Source organism: Echinops telfairi, unplaced genomic scaffold (assembly GCF_000313985.2).
Source record: "Echinops telfairi isolate 266 unplaced genomic scaffold, ASM31398v2 ScPeMD7_23;HRSCAF=83, whole genome shotgun sequence".
Lineage (NCBI taxonomy): Eukaryota > Metazoa > Chordata > Mammalia > Afrosoricida > Tenrecidae > Echinops > Echinops telfairi.
In genome coordinates, this window is record NW_022103920.1 from 23,041,230 (window position 1) to 23,060,978 (window position 19,749).

A 19,749-nucleotide genomic window follows, 5' to 3' on the forward strand; every position below is an offset into this window, starting at 1 on the left:
GGAAGAATTGAGATCATGATAGTGGGGGAGGGGGGAGGAAGCATTTAGGAACTAGAGGAAAGTTGTATGTTTCATCATTGCTACATTGCACCCTAGCTGGCTTGTCTCCTCCCTGCTACCCTCTAAGAAGCATCTTAATGCACCATTATATAAGACCTTTTTAAATCTCTACTGTTAACTATATTTCCATAATCTCAATGGTTGGACTAATCTTAGTTACATATTATTTTTATCTGTATGGCCAGGCAGGTGAGCCAATACTTTTAAGCCTTTTAAGAGGATAGAGTTAACTTAGACTGGGGCCCAGAATTGCCCCTCACTTTGGAAGTGGGTGACCAGCAAGTAGCTTCCATATGACTGAATCACAGAGGTGGGATTCCATTTGTAGCAGTGACTCTCATAGAACTTCATGAGCATAAATGCTCTCCCAAGAAAATTTGCTAAACCATGCCCTAATTTTTGGAGTACTACATAGCAACATGTGCTCTAAAGCCTTCCCAGGTCCTCAACTCATTTGGTTACTTCAATATTTAGATTAAGGTATGAACCTGATTAGCATATTAATTTCATGAATCAAATGAGTTTTAGAAAGACTTATGATTGGTTGGACAGTAGTGCAGTGTCCCTTTGAACGTTCCAGGCCATTCTACTGGTTCCTCAAAGTAGTTGAAATATTTCTAGAATGTGCCCTCTCGGCCTGGTGCTACTGAGATGTGAGTGTGTATGTGTGGTGGGGCTGGAGATAGCCCTCGTACACACGGTTATCTACAGGACTCTCAGAATCCTCTACAAAACGTAGGATTACAAATCGCTTTTGTCTTCGGGGGAAAAGAAGCACATGATGCATTACAAAGTCCCAGTCACTGTGTTTTTGATCAATGATATCATCGCTTCCCTTTGTTTGTTTTCATGTTTTACTGTATTTTGAAAGTAGATGTAATCAAAAGCCTGAAGTCTCAAGGAAACTGGAAAAGACTAAGAAATCAGCCTGTCCCAGTGCAGGAAGGAAGCGAGAGTAGGAACAGTGGAGTGACAGCTGAAGAAGCCTCATCCAGGACCCTTCAAAGGGCTCATGGGAAATTAAATGGTATGGGAAGGGCCTCCCCCAGGAACATTCCAAAGTCCTCTCCCTTTTAAAGAGGGCTGGTAGGTCATACGTCCAGGGCTTGATTTCCAGGCTGACCTGGTTTCAAATCATCTCTCTGTTACCTACCAGCTGTATGACTTTGGGTAAGTTGTTTAATCTCTGAGAGGTACTACCTACCTTAAAGGATTGTTCGCGAATTCAATAAAACAATAGAGTTGAAGTCTTTACAACAGTGTTTGACAGATAGAAGAAATTCAATTCATGGTCGATATTATTATTATTTTTAAATCATTTTATTGGGGGCTCGTACAACTCTTATCACAGTCCATACATCCATCTGTTGTGTCAAGCACATTTGTACATTGGTTTGCCATCATCATTCTCAAAACATTTTCTTTTTACTTGAGCCCTTGGTATCAGCTTCTCATTTTCCCCCTCCCTCCCTCATGAACCCTTGATAGTTTATAATTTTTTTTCATGTCTTCACCCACTTTTCTGATGTCCATCCCCCTGGTAGGGGATCATTGTGATTGCTTGCCCCTTTCTCCCCACACCTTCCCCTTACCCTCTTGGTATGGCTACTCTCAATATTGGTCCTGAGGGGGTATCTGTCCTGGATTCCCTGTGTTCCCAGCTCTTATCTGTACCCGTGGACATGCTCTGGTCTAGTGGGATCTGTAAGGTAGAATTGGGGTCATGATAGTGGGGGAGCAAGCATTAAAGAACTAGGGTAAAGTATGTTTCATCGGTGCTGCACTGCACCCTGACTGGCTCATCTCCTCCCTGAGACCCTTCCATAAGGGGATGTCCAACTGCCTACAGATGGGCTTTGGGTCTCTGCTCTGCACTCCCCCTCATTCAGAAGGGCATGATTATTATTTTTAAGTCATGTAACTCACACTGTGGAATCTGTGTGCCTTTCAGTGAGTTTTTGTAATCCCTGTTAGTGATACTAGTTTATCACAGCTGTCCAACAAGCATTTTCATATTCATTTGACTCGCACAACAACCCCAGCGGAGGTAAGCCAAGTCCTGTTCTTGCCCGTTTCCAGGCGAGGATATGGAAATCCATCCAGGGGACCGATTTGATCATGGTGACCCAGGGCTCATCACTGAAGTGCAACAACTCATGGCTCTACCATGAGGTTCAGTGTGGTTTTCACTGCTGCCGTCGCCAGCAGACCTCAGTCATTGGTCTCAGCTCTGCCAGAAGAGCCAACCTGCCACATACATTCTTCTCACTATACAAGGGGCAGTTACAAGTCACGCTTTGATTGCAACAGGCTTGCGATCACATGTCATTGTCTGCGTTTCTCTTAAGCAACTCACACATCTCCTGCTGCCTAGCTTTCAAGCCAAGATTCTGTGAACCCAGATAATTAGCACTTTTGATCAACACCCTATAGATCAGTGGTTCTCAACTTTCCTAATGCCGCAACCCTTTAACACAGTTCATCATGTTGTGCTGACCCCCCAACCATAACATTATTTTCGTTACTACTTCATCACTGTAATTTGGCTACTGTTATGAATCGGGCGACCCCTGTGACAGGGTCATTGGACACACACCCCCAAAGAAGTCGCGACCCACAGGTTGAGAACCACTGCCATAGATGAATTCAGACCTTTCGTGTTGTTGGATCTCAGCCCTCTCCCATGAAGTGGTACCCGACAAAGAACATTACACAAACTCTCTTATCACCAACAGCTCAAAGTGAGACAACTGCCCCCCAATGGAGTCATGAGGAAAGGAGGGGACAGAGTGTCTCCAGGCATCAGCCTGGGGCTGTGCTCTCATTTTCAAAGACAGTGTTCCCTCAAGGTTTCTCTAGTCCTCCTTGGGAAACCATCGGCATTCATCAGAGATAGACTTGTCTTTACTGGGAATCACATCAGAAGAAAAGCAATAGGCATTATAATCATACCCTCCTACAGAACATAATGAGAGTCCAGAGTTCCTGGCTGCATCTTGCCCACCTGGACCCGTGTTTTAGAAGCACAATACAGCCTATCTAACATCACGCCTCACTATGGCTCTGTTTTTCAAGTTAACTTTAAAAAGAGCTGTGGAGGTTTCAGAGACCTGAGACAATCCTGACCTAACACGACTGTGTTATCTTTGTAATTTTAACCTTTTGCAAAGGTATTGACTGGGACCTGGAAGTGAGACTTTGCCAATGCCTCTCTCCGCAGACCTGCATTCTTACTCGGCTGTCTCTCCTGCTCTGCACAGAGTGAGGGCTCTATCTTTCGTCTTACCTCTGTCTGCTCCAAAGAGAGGTGCAAGAGATGTGTGATTGGATCCTGTGTGCTATCTTAGTTTCCATTTGGCTTGACTTGGGAGTAGGAGTCGGGATGTGAGCTGGTATTGTTTTTCCTTGACCTAGTTAGGAAACATTTAACAAAAAAACATTCAGAAATAATAGTGTTTGTGGAGGCAAATGCTCAATGGGCATAGAGCATACCATTTACAGAAGTCCTCCCACACACAGTTGTATAAAGAATGGGCACAGTATTTAAACTTGCTCATCAAAATGTTCTCAATATCTGTACTATACCACAGTCCCCTCATCCAATGTGAGCCTCTGTTTACCATCCACTAATTTGTTATGTTGGAAGTGATTTTGTTTTTTATGGTCTCATTCTCATTATTATTGCAAATGTCCATCATTTTAGGGCCAGCATATCTCAGAAAATACTCTGTGTGCTCGAACTCCAGTTCTTCTGCTTTGAGCTGTGACTCGTCCTCGTGCAATCTGATTGGTTTCTGAAGAACCCAAATTAAGTTTTGCAAGCAAGCATCTCAAATGTTCCTAAAGAGCTCTTGAAAGTACATGGAGACTTCTCTAACTCTAGGGGGATGAATCTTTTTCCGTTTCCCTTAACCAACAATTTCAAATGGAAAGGAAACACAACTAGCTATATCACAGAGATGTGTGTTTTGTAGTGTTTGTTAAAAGGTTATGATACTACCAACAACTCAGTCGAAAACTAGAAGAGAAGCCGAAAATACAGTTACAACAAAAGAAATTATAAATATGGCCCTTAGAAACAACAACAACAATAAAACCTGGAAAACAATAACAACGAAAAGTCCTAACTCATTTGAAATTAAAGAATGCAAATTTGAAAGAAAACTGACCTTGACTGGCTCGTCTCATCCCCAAGACCCTTCACTACAGAGATTTTTAAAAATCAATATTGCCATTACCGAAAAGGCACTGCTGTGGTTGTGAGTTGCCACTGGGTCAATAAGCGGCCTGTGTGTCAGAGCAGGGCTGTGCCGCGTTATTTGGAGAAGCAGATGCGCAGGCCTTGTTTCCAAGGCATCTCTGAGCTGGATGCAGAGCGCCCGCCCTGTGATGAACAGCCAGGTGTGTTTATCTTTTGCTCCCCCACAGGGAGGCCCAAAAAGTACCTAGCTGGGGCCAAATGATAAATAGGGAAATCAAATGGCCAGGTATCAGAGGGGCTCTCTAGAGCAGTCCACCTGGCACCAGGGGGTCAGGGGACACCTCCGTGCTTGGGAGACCTGGAGCCAGGAGGCCATGCGGAGCTTTAGATGTCCCTGAAGGACTTCGATTTCAACCCGAGTGATTTGAGAAGCTTAAAAAGAGAGAGCACTTGAGCTAGGAAATACTCTGTTCCAGTTTATATTGTTAAACGTGCAGGGGTTGGTGGATGGGTGGAGAAAGGATAGAACCAAACGATCTTTCTGGAGAACCATCGGCAACATCTAGCGAGCTTTCCTCCAGAATCAGTAGCCATCTGACTGGTGGCAGTCCCTCGACGTGTGTCAGGCGCGGACGGCGCTGCGCTGAGTTTCCGACGGCTGGGTTTTGGGAGGTGGAGCGCCAGGCCTTTCTTCTGAGAGGCGTTTCTGAGTGGTCTTGAACTTCTACCTTGTGGTTAACAGCGTAGCATGTTAGCCATTGGTACCACCCAGTGTCTCAGAAGAGCCTATGCTGCCCTTTAATCCAGAACTGTCTAGGTGTTTATCCTACAAAAGTAGTCAATATCATATTCAAACATTTATGTGCATAGGTGTTTAGACACACTAACATTGAGACTAGCAAAAATCTGGAAACAGCGACTTTAGTGGAAGGAGAATAACATTCTGCCTTTATAGTAGGATATAAAGGAATTGTTAATCATTAAATATTGCATAGCACACATAATGCCAGATGTCTCCTGCTTCTCAATGTAGAAAATGAAAGATTAATAGTAAATAGACTGAAGCAGTCATTAGCTTCACAATCCAGTATAAGAGGATTTTTCTCTTTTCCTTTTGTTTTGGTTCGTGTATTTTTCAAATGTTCTAGATTTAGCATATATGAGTATTTCTCTTGTAAAGCAGTAAGTGCTATTTTACATGTTTGTTCTATTTTGTTTGTTTGATATTCTATTACTCTATCCCAAATGTGTTTATTACTGAAACACGTATGCCTATAAATCTTTTTTTCCCCCTCACCCATTAAAAATATCATACTGTTATTGCTGGTACTTTATATGAAGCTGAAATGGGTTATACAATGTTTTCGAGTGGCACCATTTTTTTTGTTGGTTTCTAACAAGGTATCTATTTCTGTTTCATGTCCCCCCGCCCCGTGTGCAGGCATTTGCCTGGTGGCCTGACTTACTGGCTGAGCACGCAGAGAAATTTTGGGCTCTCTTCACAGTGGATATGAATACTGCACTGGAGGCGCAACCACAAGACTCCTGGGATAGTTTTCCTCTTTTCCAACTGCTTAATAATTTCCTGAGAAACGACAGTAAGCACTTGCATTGTCTTTACCATCTAAAGGGGTAGGGGGAAAAGTACGTGGTACATGTGATATGTATTAACACATAGATCCCTACCATTGACCCTGGTGGTATCGTGACTTACAAGTGGGGTATGAACCTCAGGGTCACCAGCTCAAACACCACAGTGTTCCTCGGAGAAAGATGAAGCGTTCTTCTCTCTTAAAGACTTGCCGGATAGGGTCAATAAAAGTTAAAATCATTTCAATGACCATGAGATTGGGTTGGCTTTTGACCACTGGCCCAGTAGCCTTGGTGGCCTGACAGTTAAATGTTGGTCTGCTGGCCAAAAGCCTGGTGGCTCAAACCCACCAAAAGATGTGGTAAGATGCTTCTGGAAAAATTGTACAGCCTTAGAAAGCCAGTAGCCTCTAGGGTCACTTTGAATTGAATTCCACTCAATGGAGACAGCCTTTGTTTGGGGATGTATTTTTGTGTGTGTCTTTGCTTGCTTGCTTGCTTTTTCTACCATGGGCCCCCCCAAACCATCTCCCTTCCTATACCTGGGACTTTGAATATCCCTTCACAAAGCTCAACTTGCCTGGCGACGTTAATGCTCCTCCACCATCATGATATCAGGCCAGTGTGTGGAGAAGACCATAGATGTCCCCACACTGCTCACTGGCTTCTGCACCTCTTCGTATTCCAAGCCTCCCACCTGAGCACTGATAACACAGACATCCTTCTCATCGTACCTGAACATCCTCACAGCAGATCAGCTTCAAAGGTCATCCTTTCTAAAGTACTTAAGAGCACTTATCTCTGAAAGACTCAGCAGAAATGTACCATCCTTCCAGAATCATGCTTTGCTAAGGCTACTAGTGTACGCGGTTAGTAGCATTGCTTGCCACAGAGAGGTTTTATTTCTACATATAATAATAAAATGTGGTTTTTTGTGGTATGGGCCTGGTAGCATAGTGGTTATGCATTGGGCTGCTTGCTAACCACATGGTGAGCCACTCGTACCCGCCAGCCCCTCCAAATGAGAAAGAGGAAGCGTTCCGCTCCTGTAAACATGGACAGTCTTGCAAATTCATAGAGGCTCTGTCCTATACGGTTACTATGATTCAGAGTGGGCTCAACTGCAGTGAATTGGGGGGTAGAAGGTTTGATAATTCAGCATTGACCAATTGAGGATAATATAAAGTTTACCCTTAATGCAATTGTTTTTAACTATTCTGGTAGCTTTTGTTCCAGCAACCAATACAGTTTTACAGCAGGATTATCAGGGGGAAATTCTTAACATACAGATTCCAGGGACTTTCCCATAATTCTTTTTAAATTTCTCCAATAGGCACCAGTTTGCCAACCAAAGAGAGTTTTGCTTCAACCCTTGTTGTGGTCATGGGATTGCTAGTTTTCTGCTCTCTAAAATTCTTCCCATTGTAGTCCAAGTTGAAGTCTGCCTCTTCCTAACCTTCAGTTCCACCTCTTTGTCCATCAATGCAGCACCCTTCTTCTGTCACCCACATTCCCAGGTCTTTCAGTTCTGCCTCCCATGGCCGACTGTTCAAGCCCATTGCTGTTCATATTGTCACCCTCTGAGTAGACGTCCCTCCATTGCTCAGGGTCACTGTCACTGCAGAGGTACAGTCTGAAAATGTAGATAATTTGGTGCTTGGGATGTGACCTGCATACCTCATCTCACTGAGAGTCTCAGTAAAGATGCCTTGCTTCTGCGCTGTCTCACCCAGTGCAGAGTCCCCAAGAACCCCAAGCATACTCTTCACACATGTCAAGCTTGAGCACCCTTGTTACTCTCTCTCTCAGACGTAGCCATTATGCCCTGGTTTTAAGCCTAAGTCCATGTTTGTACTTGGATCTGTTTTCTAAGTATTGCAGTGGTTTTGTTCACCACTCTGGTCCCCTCATTGTTTCTTACCTTCCTTGGGTTGTTCGCCACTTTGAGTCTGAGAAAACCACCGTGATTTTACGGAGACAATCACATAGATATAAAATTGAGCGTAATATTGGATTCCCTGCAGACTCTCTGTGAACAACACCATGTTAGGATCTCTGTTCTAAGATGAGAGCATTCGATGATAATAATTGATAGCATGGGTCTTGATACCAGACATCTATATTATATTGATATTATATCTGTCACTGTCATTTACTAGTTGTCCTTTAACAATAGCTTACTTAACCAGGCTAAGCTTGGGATTCCTCAGGCATGAAGGCAGGGTAATTATCATATCCATAACACTCCTTGGCAGCACATTTGTTAAGCTATCTGTTGCTAATCAGAAGTTACACCAACAGCACCACGGGAGAAAGGTGTGGCAACTGTCCTCGATGGGGCAATTCCACTCTGTCCTATAGAGGAGTTATGAATCAACATTGATTTGATTACACACAACAACAAAATCATGCCTTGAGTGGTGAAGATGAAATAGCTAACACCTCCCATAGGACAGATGCTAACGAAGGAATATCCAAATTACTCATTTCTCAAAGCTTCCGTCATGATTCCTTTAGGCATCTTATTCATTCTTCCATCCATTTTCACTTCCTTTCCCAAAGAGGCTTTTATGAAGTCAAGGGACATAGCTGCAATTTCTACTTCTGATTCAACCACAGTGCTTGCGTTCCAAAGGTCCTTGACCCCCCTTCAATATCCATCCATGAATCATTCATTCTGCAAAATGCCTTCAGCCAGTTTGGGGGCCTGATTTGTTTTTCTTCTGCCAGCTGGCACATGGTAAATGAACTTTCTTTTCCTAGTGTCTCATCATCATTCAAGTTCAAGCTAAGAAACCACAAATCAAGTTTAGCGTTATCTTAAAAGACAAATGTCTAACAATAAATCCACTGCCAGAGCATAAATGCACATTATTACGTATTAAGTCCTCAAATGAGAATTAACAGGGAAGGTAATTTCTAATACTTATTTTTCTATTTGCATGAAAACTCATGAGTCAGCCATATGTAGGCTCACTTGGGGGCTTATTCAAAGATGCAATTACTAACATTCATCGTCAAGCAGTTAATGAAGACTCATTTAACTTATCTAACATACCATGATTTATTCATAGAAGGAAACAGGACATTTTGTAGATTACTCAGAAGTGTTCCTGGGGAACCTCTGCTACCACAAATTTATTAAAATGTGTTTATTTTTATGGAGCGTTCTCAGCAAATCAAATGCACATGTCTGGATTATTTCAGGAGAACGGGGAGGACAGCAGGAATTTCATGTTCAGAGAGGCTTGTAGACCTTTCATTCGAAACGGTTTTCACCGTTTATCCTGCTTCCTGCCACCTCAGCAGCATTGCCTAGAGAATTGTTGTTTTGTTCCATTCGATGCAGGACTCAGTCAAAATAGAAACATATCTTCCTGATCTCTTTTGAGAGCTGTCAGTTTGGGGAATGAGTCGAGATGTGGGTGTTGCTTTTGCCACGATTAAGAAATTTTAGAAAACATCAATTATTTCAGAGAAAAACAGCTCCTCAAGGTGGGGAGTTAAGTCGAAAAGTTCCCTGGTGCCATAATTTCCTCTCGGTGTTCGGAGTACAGCCTGGTCTGGGGAATTGAAGTTGAATGTGGAAACTTTCATCCCAAACCCACGTTACTATCCAAAGCCAAGATCATTGCGTCATACCTCAGCAGTGGGTAAAACATACTTTTTCAAGCCATTAATGGCATCCTTGACAATAATGCAGAACCTTGTGGATAATTATGTGCGTGGTTTCTTAAATTCCCTAATTATTCACCAGTGATCTGGTGAATTCAATGACTTAGTTGCTCCTAAATTGTAATTTTGTGAAGCGTAGGGAAACACATGGAAGTCCTATTGCTTTTGCCTCCCCTACATCGCTGCCACGGCACAGCAGATTTTGACCCACTGACCCAATTATAGGTATGGTCCAAATCTCAGTCGATCGCAGCTTTACGTAGCCAGAGTTTGGAGGACTCCAAAGCTCTGAGACGATGGATCGTTGGAAGGGAGGCACGTTGCTGAACAGGAAAGGAGGGTCTGGCTGTCAGTCAGAATTGACTGGTGGTGGTTGGTTGGTAGTACTTAATACTTGGTGAACTGCTAATTATATACGGACTTGAAGTGGTCCCTAACTAATAACAATGTTGCATATTAACATTCACACCTCCAAAATTTCAAAAGTTACCATAACTCCTCAAACTAATGGAGACATGTGTTAGAATTTATACCTCATTTGTGGCTTGAAAACTTTGTAGCTGATTTTTTCTTTTCTTTTTTTTATGACTACTTGCCCAGCATTCACACCCATGTTGGCCATCTTTCTTTTATGGTGTATGGAAAATTTATGTTTTGATTTTTTTTGTACCTTTTTTTTATTGGGGGCTTATACAACTCTTATCACAATCCATACATACATCAATTGTATAAAGCACATTTGTGCATTCGTTACCCTCATCATTCTCAAAAAGATTTTTTTTTTAATCACCATTTTTCTTTTGGAGAGTGGGAGGGCTCTCAGACAAACCTCTTCATTTTCCAGCTGAGGAAACTAAATCCCTGAGCGGGGATGAGCCTGGGCCGGGCTTGCCAACAGGGAATTGGTGACGGAGGTGAATTGGAACCTAGTTGCTTGGCCTCCAGCTCAGTCTGGGTCCACAGGAACAAACGTCGGTCCTGAGAGCCCTTCCAGAGCCATGCGGTGTTTTGAAGAAAAGCGTGACATTCCCTGAACTTTCCATTTTACCTCAGAGGGAAAAGCAGACAAAACAGAAAACAGAGCCTTCTGTCCCGGGAGCAGGGGAAGAGATTTGGTTACAAAGTACAGAAGTGACCAAGGGCAAACATGCATTATAAGACCATGTACATATATATGTATATTGTCTTAACATATAGCATACAAAACATCTCGGATAACAGTTCTGCGGACTGAACTGATCGTTGGGAATAGGATTCAAGGCAGAAGTTTTCATTTCTATTTTCGTTGGGGATTTACGGCTTTTCTTCCCCCTCGCCATTCTGAAAGTGAGTCTGAGTGCTGGGTCCCCTTGGAGATGAAGCGTGGTTGTCCCCTAGGGAAGAGTACCAGCTGCACCACAATTTTAGCAACCGTCCCCAACCTCCCGCCCCTCACAGACTCGCTCACCGATTCCCAGAGCAAGACTGATGATGAAAAACAAAGTCAGGCTCCAGGATTCCCGTCCAAAAAGACCGCCAGGCAGCTCCCTCCACCTTGCCCCTCCCACCCACCACCCACCCCTAACGGAAGGGGTAATTAGATGGGTGACCACTTTAAAAGGTATCTAAGGAATCCATTTGGAAGAGAGGACCTATTAAAATTGAGGGGAAATAAGATGTTTTCCTAATGAAGCAATCAGCATGCGGGTTAAGCGATTATGCGGACTGCACAGCTGGCTCAAGTAGAGGCTGCTCTGGCCTGCTACTTGCCCCCGTGGTCCTGTCGAGACTAGAGGCGGGCAGTGACCGCTTCTGACAAATGAGAGCCATCTCCAAGTGGCACCAATAATTTCTTTCCGCACTCCTGAAAGGCACACCTTCGGAGCTAGCGAAGTCACCTTCTAATCTGTGGCTATGCTAGCAAGTGGCAAATGACCGTTCTCCTGGGAATACATTCCCCAGTGAAAAATACCATGGTGCTGCTTCTTTAATTAACAGCCCTTTCACATTGCTAGCACAATAAAGCTATCCCGAAGAACACCCGTGCTTATATAATCAATGTCACAGCGTCGCTGCCTAATCGAATAATAAATGTCCGGCCTCGCCACTAAGTGAAAACCTGTTCTCCAAGACTTTCACCTTCAGAAAGATGGGCTCATAAAAATCGAAAAAAGGGAAGGGGGAAAAAATTGGAATGCGGTCTCATGAGGATAAAAAGGCTAGTGTTAATAATTAACAAGGAGGGTGAAGTGGAGTCAAATTAGCCATAATAGAGCCCAGAGTGACTGGCAGAGTCACCTCTCATTATCAAAAAACTCATTAAGAAATGAAGAGGTGGAAGTCCCGCTGGGTTCTGCTCGCACTGAGGCTGAATCAGAAATGATTTTTTTCAGCTTTATTTCAAATGAAAGAGCCGTCGGGTCACCACGTTGTCTATGAGGTTAATCTTCAAGCTTTGAAATAGGGAGTGCTGACACCTGCGCGTCCCCCTACCTCGTGTGTGTAAATGAGCTGTGCCTCAGTGGTACTGGAGTCGCATGTGCTGGGGACAGAAGAGGCAGGATCCGGCTTCTCGGCGACAGACGGGCCCAGAGCCTTCTTCAGCTTGTAGACCAGTACTTTGACACGTGATGTGGTGACCATGAAAATGAGGACATGGGTTTGAGTCCAGGCCCCAGAGCGGACAGAATTCAGAATAGTGTGTCGGGAAGCGTTTGGGCAGCCAGTGTAGCGACGTGAACATGGAAGGGAGGCATCGCCTGTATTTTGGGTTGCTGTTTTTTTCCTCAGTTGAATGCCACCTTGCTGCCCTGGCTCACGCATGGCTTCATGACGATCCTTTTTCAGTCAGCTCTGTGCTGGTTGCTCGGGGCGAGTGTGGCAAGAAAATAGTCTATGCCCCAGTACCTACGTGTCCATCCCAGACTTGCAGGAGACACCAGGCACTCCTGAAGGCCAGGATGGGCGGTGCCCCACACGGGAGGGCTCTCGATCATGCTGCAGCTGTGCCCGATGGTTCCTGCCAATGGGGACCAGGATGGCAGCAGTCACCCCAAAGAGCCAGAGGACGTGTGTAACGGGAGCACAATTAAGGGCCTCTGCATTTCGCTTGGTTGTTAACTCATCTCCTCAAGGGCAGCCTGGGATCAACTAGACAGGGCCTTCTATACCTTGGCCCAAAGCTCTGGCGAATTGAGGGGGTTTCCCCTTCGAAAACAAGTGCTGAATGCATGCAGTTGACAAAGCCTAGGCCCCTTACCGATCCCTGGGTAAACAAGAAGCCATTCTTGCCGTTGGGAGATGTAAAATCTAGCAGAGGACATAGACCTGTAGACTACTAACCAGCCTCGAGGTAGGGCTCAGTCCTGTGCAATGCGGTGTGACACTTGAGGTTAGTTTTACACTTGCGATTGTTCAAAAAGAAATATAAAATGTGTGGTCTTTCTTTCCTTGTCACTTTCTGTGTGTGATTGTGTGTGTATGTGTGTACACATATATGTGTTCTTGGGTGTGAATATGCATATATGGTTCCTACCTTTATATGTATGTTACATGCACACACACACACATGCAGAGTCTGAGAGTGGCTGACAAAGTTCAGTGCTTGACAGCTAGCCAAAAGGTTAGCGATCTGAACCCACCCAGAGGCTCTTCAGGAGACATCTCAGAAGGTCGCAGCCCTGGAATCCCTGGGGAGCAGGTCTTCCCTGACTTTGTTGTTTAACAAGGGCCCACAGGGGAGAGGGGAGTTGGGTGTGATTTAGAAGATTATTATGTTAGCAAAGGAATAAATTGTGTATTACCAAGCTATATAAACATGACAACCAAGTGTGTAATTAAAAAGAGAATCAAATCTGACAGGTTTTCTGTTCATGAATTTTGGAATTTCAGAGTTGGCTTGAGACAGTGGGGTGTTTTTTATATCATTTTATTGGGGGCTCATACAACTCTTATCACAATCCATACTCACATCAATTGTGTAAAGCACATTTGTACATTCATTGCTCTCATCATTCTCAAAACATTTGCTCTCCACTTAAGCCCTTGGTATCAGCTCCTCATTTTCCCCCTCCCTTCTGCTCCCCCCTCCTTCATGATCCCTTGATAATTTATAAATTATTATTTTGTCATGTCTTACACTGTCCGACATCTCCCTTCTCGCACAATGGGTTTTATTGAGATGCCTTGAATAAGGAGACATCTGTGGCGCAGCTACATAACTGCTAGATTCTAGGCTGGGCCCTTTGCCTAGCCAGGGGGGAGCAGGGAACGGGGACACAGGAGAGGGTTTGGGTGTGTTTTGATTGTTTTCCATTAACATGTTGTGGTTCTAGGCTGCAATTTCCTGACTTTTCTCCTGATGTCCGAATCACATCTTCTATGAAAGGGACGCCTCCTATATTAGCTAGTCAACAAGAGGAGTGACCTCTTAAATTATTTTTTAATCTTAACCCACTATGTTTGTGCTTTTGAGGACTTATTTCCTTTGTAATCCCTCCTAGAGGGTTGTCTTATGAGAATATCTTTTGTCATAAAGCTATTGTTGTTATTTGTTTATTCTTCTGATCCTGGATTACTTATTTCCTTTGTAAATGCCTAATTGGAAATTTGGGGTTAAAAAAAAATCCTCCTCCCAGTAACCCACTGACTAATTGGAAGAAGACAGGGCAATGTAAAATTGGATTAGATGGGTTTAGGAGTCACCAGCATCTTTTTACCATAAAAACAGTCATGAACTCTTCCACTTATTTGTTCTTCATTTTACTCAGTGATTCCTGTATCTCTAATTGTTATTAATTGGATCAGGGTTTAAATTTGCTGTTGCAATCTTTTTATTAAGGGCCAATCACAAGTACTTTGGCAAGCTTAAGATTTTTTGGTATGTAAAGAATCAACACTAATTTGTTAATTATTGGGCTGTTCAAAATAATTAGGCTCATTTGCATCTCTAGTGCTTAGCTTTTGTAAAAAGCCTCTTGCTTTCCTTTATGCTGATTCAAATTATATGGGAGAACTTGCTCCCATTGATGCTGCGTTATTTTCACAATGTTCAAACTTGGTATTTGGAAACCTGAACTCTTTGAAGGAGAAAATTATTATTTGATCAGCCAAGTCATGGTTAGCCTTCCAATTGATGTTCTTCTAACCCATTGTGACACTTCTGAACAGTTCTTCCTCGTCCCGGACCTCAGACCAGGTACCACAGATCTTCTTAAATGAGGCTGTGATGTGAAGGAGCCTCTTCCAGTGGGTTAATGGAAGGAGTGTCTTGTAAAGGCTTCATTAGGACAGGTGGCCACCTTGAATCGTGACCTATCTTATTAAACCATATGGAGAAGACAGAAGCACTCACTCACTGCCTGGGGCTACGTAGTAAGAAGGCTTCTGCCAATGTCTGATAGGAGGGGAATGCAAACTGGCATATGGGCAACTGAGGAAAGGAACATACATTTACATAGACAAGTGCAGGGTACCTACTGCACATTGCCATAGACTTGTCTTTGGAAACTGAATTTTTCTCTGTCCTGTTATTTCCTGTTGCAGCGTGGGCTTTTCCTTCATTGATCCTCTGAATATTCTCCTGCCCCCCTTCCTCTCTTTCCCTCCCAGTCACTAATTACCAAAGAAGTAAAACAACTAGTTTTCTTATTTTTTTTAAATCATTTTATTGGAGCTCATATAATTCATCACCAACTAGTTCTCATTTGACTTTTTAAATATGAAAGAAATTTCAGCTGGAATAAGAGGAAACCTTTTCCAGAGTTTAGGACTTACAGCATTCTTACGAAATACAAGAAATCTCTTTTTCTCCTAATTCTGCCCCATGTGGTAATTTGCTACCCAAGGTGGTGACTGACAGAGAAAGCCTTCCCTTTACCATGCCAATAAAACAATAAAGTAACCAATCATTGTAGACAGGAGAACTTCAGTACCCTGATTTTGGATATCTGGGTCAAAAATAGATTTCCTCCTAACAGTATTATTTGAGGGCATAAATTTGTCTTAGAACAGTATCCCAGTCTACTGAAAGTAAAAGTAACAGAGATTTCAGTGGGATAGAGACAGTCCGGACCAGGAATTCAACCAAACTCACAAAGTGAAAATGGCTGTACCACAGGACAATGAGGGAGAAGCTAGTTTTGTATAACTGAAGCAAAATTTTTGGTACAATTGGAGCAGGAAATGAAAGATACAAAATCATATTTTGGGACAATCAGGAGAGTCAAAGGCAAGATATCTAAAAGCACATATTTGTGGTTTACTGTTCCAGGAATGGCAAATGAAAGGTAATGACAACGCATCCACCATTAAAAGGACATTTTAAGGTCTGTCTTGCAGTGCAGAACTGTCAGTGATAGAATAATGTCCATATGCCTACAGTAAAGATCAGTTAATAAAACTATTTGAATTTGTACACCAAACCCTAAAGCCAATGATGAAAAAATGAAACAATTCTACCAACTTCTTTAGTCTGAAGCTGAGCAAAGCTGCCATCGAAATGGCTTGGTATAACTGATCACGAGAACACAGAAGTTGGAAACACAGTAAGAATCAGTGGTGGGAAAATATGGCCTTGGTGCTAGAAAGACTACGGATAGAATTGTGCAAGTCCTGCACTTGCATTACACCATAAATGGTGACTCTGTTTGTGGACCCCACCAGATGGAATGCATAGGAATCAAATTGACTACATCTGTGGGAAGAGAGAATGGAGAAGCTCAGTTTCATCAGCCAAAACAAGACCAGGAGCTGACTGTGCAACAGACCATCAGTTGCTCCTATGCAGGTTTAGGTTGAAGCGGGAAGAACCCGTCGTTGGATGCCATGGAGCTGGTTGCATCTCAGAGCTCCCCTACAGACAACAGAATGCATCATTGCCCAAGCCAGCACCATGATCCCAACCATTGCTACATCCAAAGAATGTGGCACAAAATCTCCCCATCTTCACTTCTAAGGAGCAAGTGAGCTGTACTTCTTCCAAGCGAGATCTATTTGTTTGTCCGTCTATCCACAATACTTAGTTTTCTTTGCAAACACCGTAATTCAGATGCATCCACTCTTCTTTAGTCTTCCTGATTCTTTGGCCAACTTTCACATGCATGTGAGGTGGTTGGGTCAAGTGAACCCGAATCCTCAAAGTGACACATTCCCTCATCAACACTTTAAAGAGGTCTTGTGCAGCAAATTTTCCCAATGCAATGCATTCATTGATTCCATGAGCATTAACTGATTCAGGCAACATGAAATCCTTACCCATTTCAATCTTCTCCATGTATCATGATGTTCCCGATGTTACCTACTGGTCCAGTTGCGAGGACTTTGATTTTCTTTACACTGAGCAGTAAGTGATACTGCGTCCTTGATCTTTAACAGAGAGGGCTTCAACTCCACCTCACTTTCAGTAAGCAAGGTTATGTCATCTGCATATCACAGGTTGTTTAACAAGCTTTCTTCCAATCTTGATGATGAGTTTTTCTTCATCTAGTCCAACTTCTTGGATTATTTGCTCAATATACAAATTAAATAAGTATGGTTGAAGAATACAACCTGGCCCTACACCTTTCCTCATTGCACACCATACAGTGTTCTGTTCCATTGGCCACCTCTTGACCTCATTGGCTCAGGTTCCACATAAACACAATGAACTGTTCTGGAATTCCCATTCCTCATTGTTATCAATAGCTTGTTACAATCCACACAGTATAATGCCTTTGAGTAGTCAATAAAACACAAAGACATACTTCTGGAATTCTCTGATGTCAGCCAAGATTCATCTGATACCAGCAATGATACTCCTCAGTCCACATCCTCTTCTAAATCTGCCTTGAATTTATATCGCCAGCTGCCTGTTGATGTCCTGCTCCACCATTTGTACTGATGGAGTTTGTTGGATTGTCTTTATAATAGCAATCCTTCAGCCATTTAATTTTTGACAACTTCCAGTTTTCCTAGATCCACACTTCATGTATCCCATGCTCCAATTTTTAATGTTTGAAGCTATTTCTTCCCATTTGGAGTCATGTCCCATCAGCAAATGAACATCCCAACAGCTTGACTCCATCCACTTTGTTACAGTCAACGACATTTTGAGCAGGCTGCTCCTCCTCAGTTGTGTTCTGCATGCCTTCTGACCCAAGGACCTCATCTTCTAGCACTGTATCTGACAGAGCTTCACTGCTTTTCCTAAGGAACATTAAAACAAGTCAATGAGAACCAAAATACAACCTTGAATATATCCCATCTGGATCCAAAAAGCAGATCTGACACATTGAACGCTAATAACCTTGACAGGTTTATGGAATGGCATCAAGAACATCAGACATGAAGAAAGCAAAAAAGGTCATTAAAAAGAAAGAAACGACCAAAATGGATGTCTGAAGATATTTTGAAATTTGCTGTTTTAATATGGAGAAGATAAAATAACCAGAAGAAATGATATAGTGACAGAGCTGAACAGAACATATCAGAGGGCAGCTCAAGAAGACAGAGTCAAAGATTGTAACGAAATGTCCAAAGACCTAGAGTTAGAAAATGGACAGAGAAGAACACTCAGCATTTCTAAAGATGAAAGAGCTCATTCAAGCCTCGAGTTGCAATACTGGGAGATTCTATGGGCAAAATATTGAGTGATGCAGGAAGCATTAAAAAAAAAAAGGAATTCAGAGAATCACAGTCAAAAACTGTTGTTCCCTATTCAACCATTTCAAGAAGGTAAAGAACCAGCGGTGTTGAAGAAAGAACTCCAAGCTGCACTGAAGGCAAGAGAGTAAAACAAGGCTCCGGGAGTTCCCAGGGTAGCAAATGAAATGTGCCAACAAGCTGATCCAGGTGCTGGAGATGCTCACTTGTCTATGCCAGAACATTCGGAAGATAGCTATTTCTCCAGGGTCAAAGGGTAGATGAGCTTCCAGGAAAGAGGATCAACTGTTAGAAAAGGCAGCTTTTAAAATTCAACATGGGTTCTAGATGATGTCTGATGATCCACTGACGACTTACCATCTTTAGGAAAGGTATGATTGTTTTGATGTATTAACAAGCCCCGCTGCTTGCAGTTTTGAGGAAATGGATTGGTGCATTAGCAGAGGGAAAATTAGGAACCGATCAACCTGCTGGGGGATTATTCTCAAGGAGGGAGATGAGAAGGCTGAAGCTAAGGTAGCAGCAGTGGTGATGAAGAGAGGCCCAGGAGGTCGAGGGGATGTATTCGAGAGATATTGGAGATGTAAAATGTACCTTGTAAGCCACTTGGCTAGAGAAAGTGATGAAGGACCTATGGCACAGCTCCCTTGTTATTACTATAGTGATACGCAGGTGAGTGATCTCTAACTTTTACTCCTAGAATGGCAACTCAAGAAGAGTAGCGGGTTTATATAGAAAGATAATGAATTATTTATCAATATACCTATATATATAGCTAGATGAATTCTTGGTAGGGATACATTTGAGTCAACTTCTACTTCATCTTAGAATCATCCTAACATTTAATATCAAACTTGAATGTGTTTCTGTTCATATGCTTCTCGATTTTCATAATCCAACCATGGTCAGGAGCCCTGGATGCATAGGTAGGGCTGGATACAAGTAGGGCTAGTAGCTGCAAGGTCAACAGTTCAAAACCACCAGTTGCTGCACGGGAGAAAGATGTGGCTTTCTACTCTCATAAAGAGATTGGATCTCTGAAACCTGCGGGGGCAGCTCCACCCTGTCCTGTAGCGTTGCTATGAGTCAGAATGGGCTGACAATTTTGTCAGTTTGCAGTCAAGTTTTTGTTTGTTTGTTTGTTAAGCATGGTTTAATAGCCAGCACAGCTAGGCTCTAAATGTACAATAAAAGTAGTATTTATGAAGTAGACAGCTCCTTTGTATGTATGTACGTTAACTTGTTACATAAGCCATGTGTCAGTTTGGGTATAGTTAAAATACCACATCTATCATTAAAACCAAATTCATTGCCCTCATGTGAACTCCGACACACAGGAGGAGTAGGGCTGCTCCTTGGGGTTTCCCATACTATCGATCTCAATGGGAGCAAACCACCTGATTTTTATCTTGCGGTGCAGTGGGTGGGTTTAAACCACTGACCTTGTAGTTAATAGCGCGATGCTTAACCTGCTGCACTACCAGGCTTCCTTAGACCTATCTACAGGAACTTATAAGTTGGCAATATAGAACCACCCAGCTCTCATTAAATATTGTATTATAAGCACCCTGAATATTTCACAGGGTGATCTGTTCAATTCAGTG

The 19,749-nt window shown here is 42.9% G+C and overlaps 1 protein-coding gene across 12 annotated transcripts in view; it reads left to right on the forward strand.

Moving 5' to 3' along the window:
• Window positions 1–19,749, forward strand: part of CADPS2 (calcium dependent secretion activator 2) — a 382,815-nt gene that overhangs the window by 283,218 nt on the left and 79,848 nt on the right. For all 12 annotated transcript variants that reach the window (XM_045288824.1, XM_030885179.2, XM_045288828.1 and 9 more), the window contains one exon: window positions 5,703–5,859. In XM_045288824.1, the coding sequence (XP_045144759.1) occupies window positions 5,703–5,859 (157 nt within the window). The remainder of the gene's footprint in view (window positions 1–5,702; window positions 5,860–19,749) is intronic.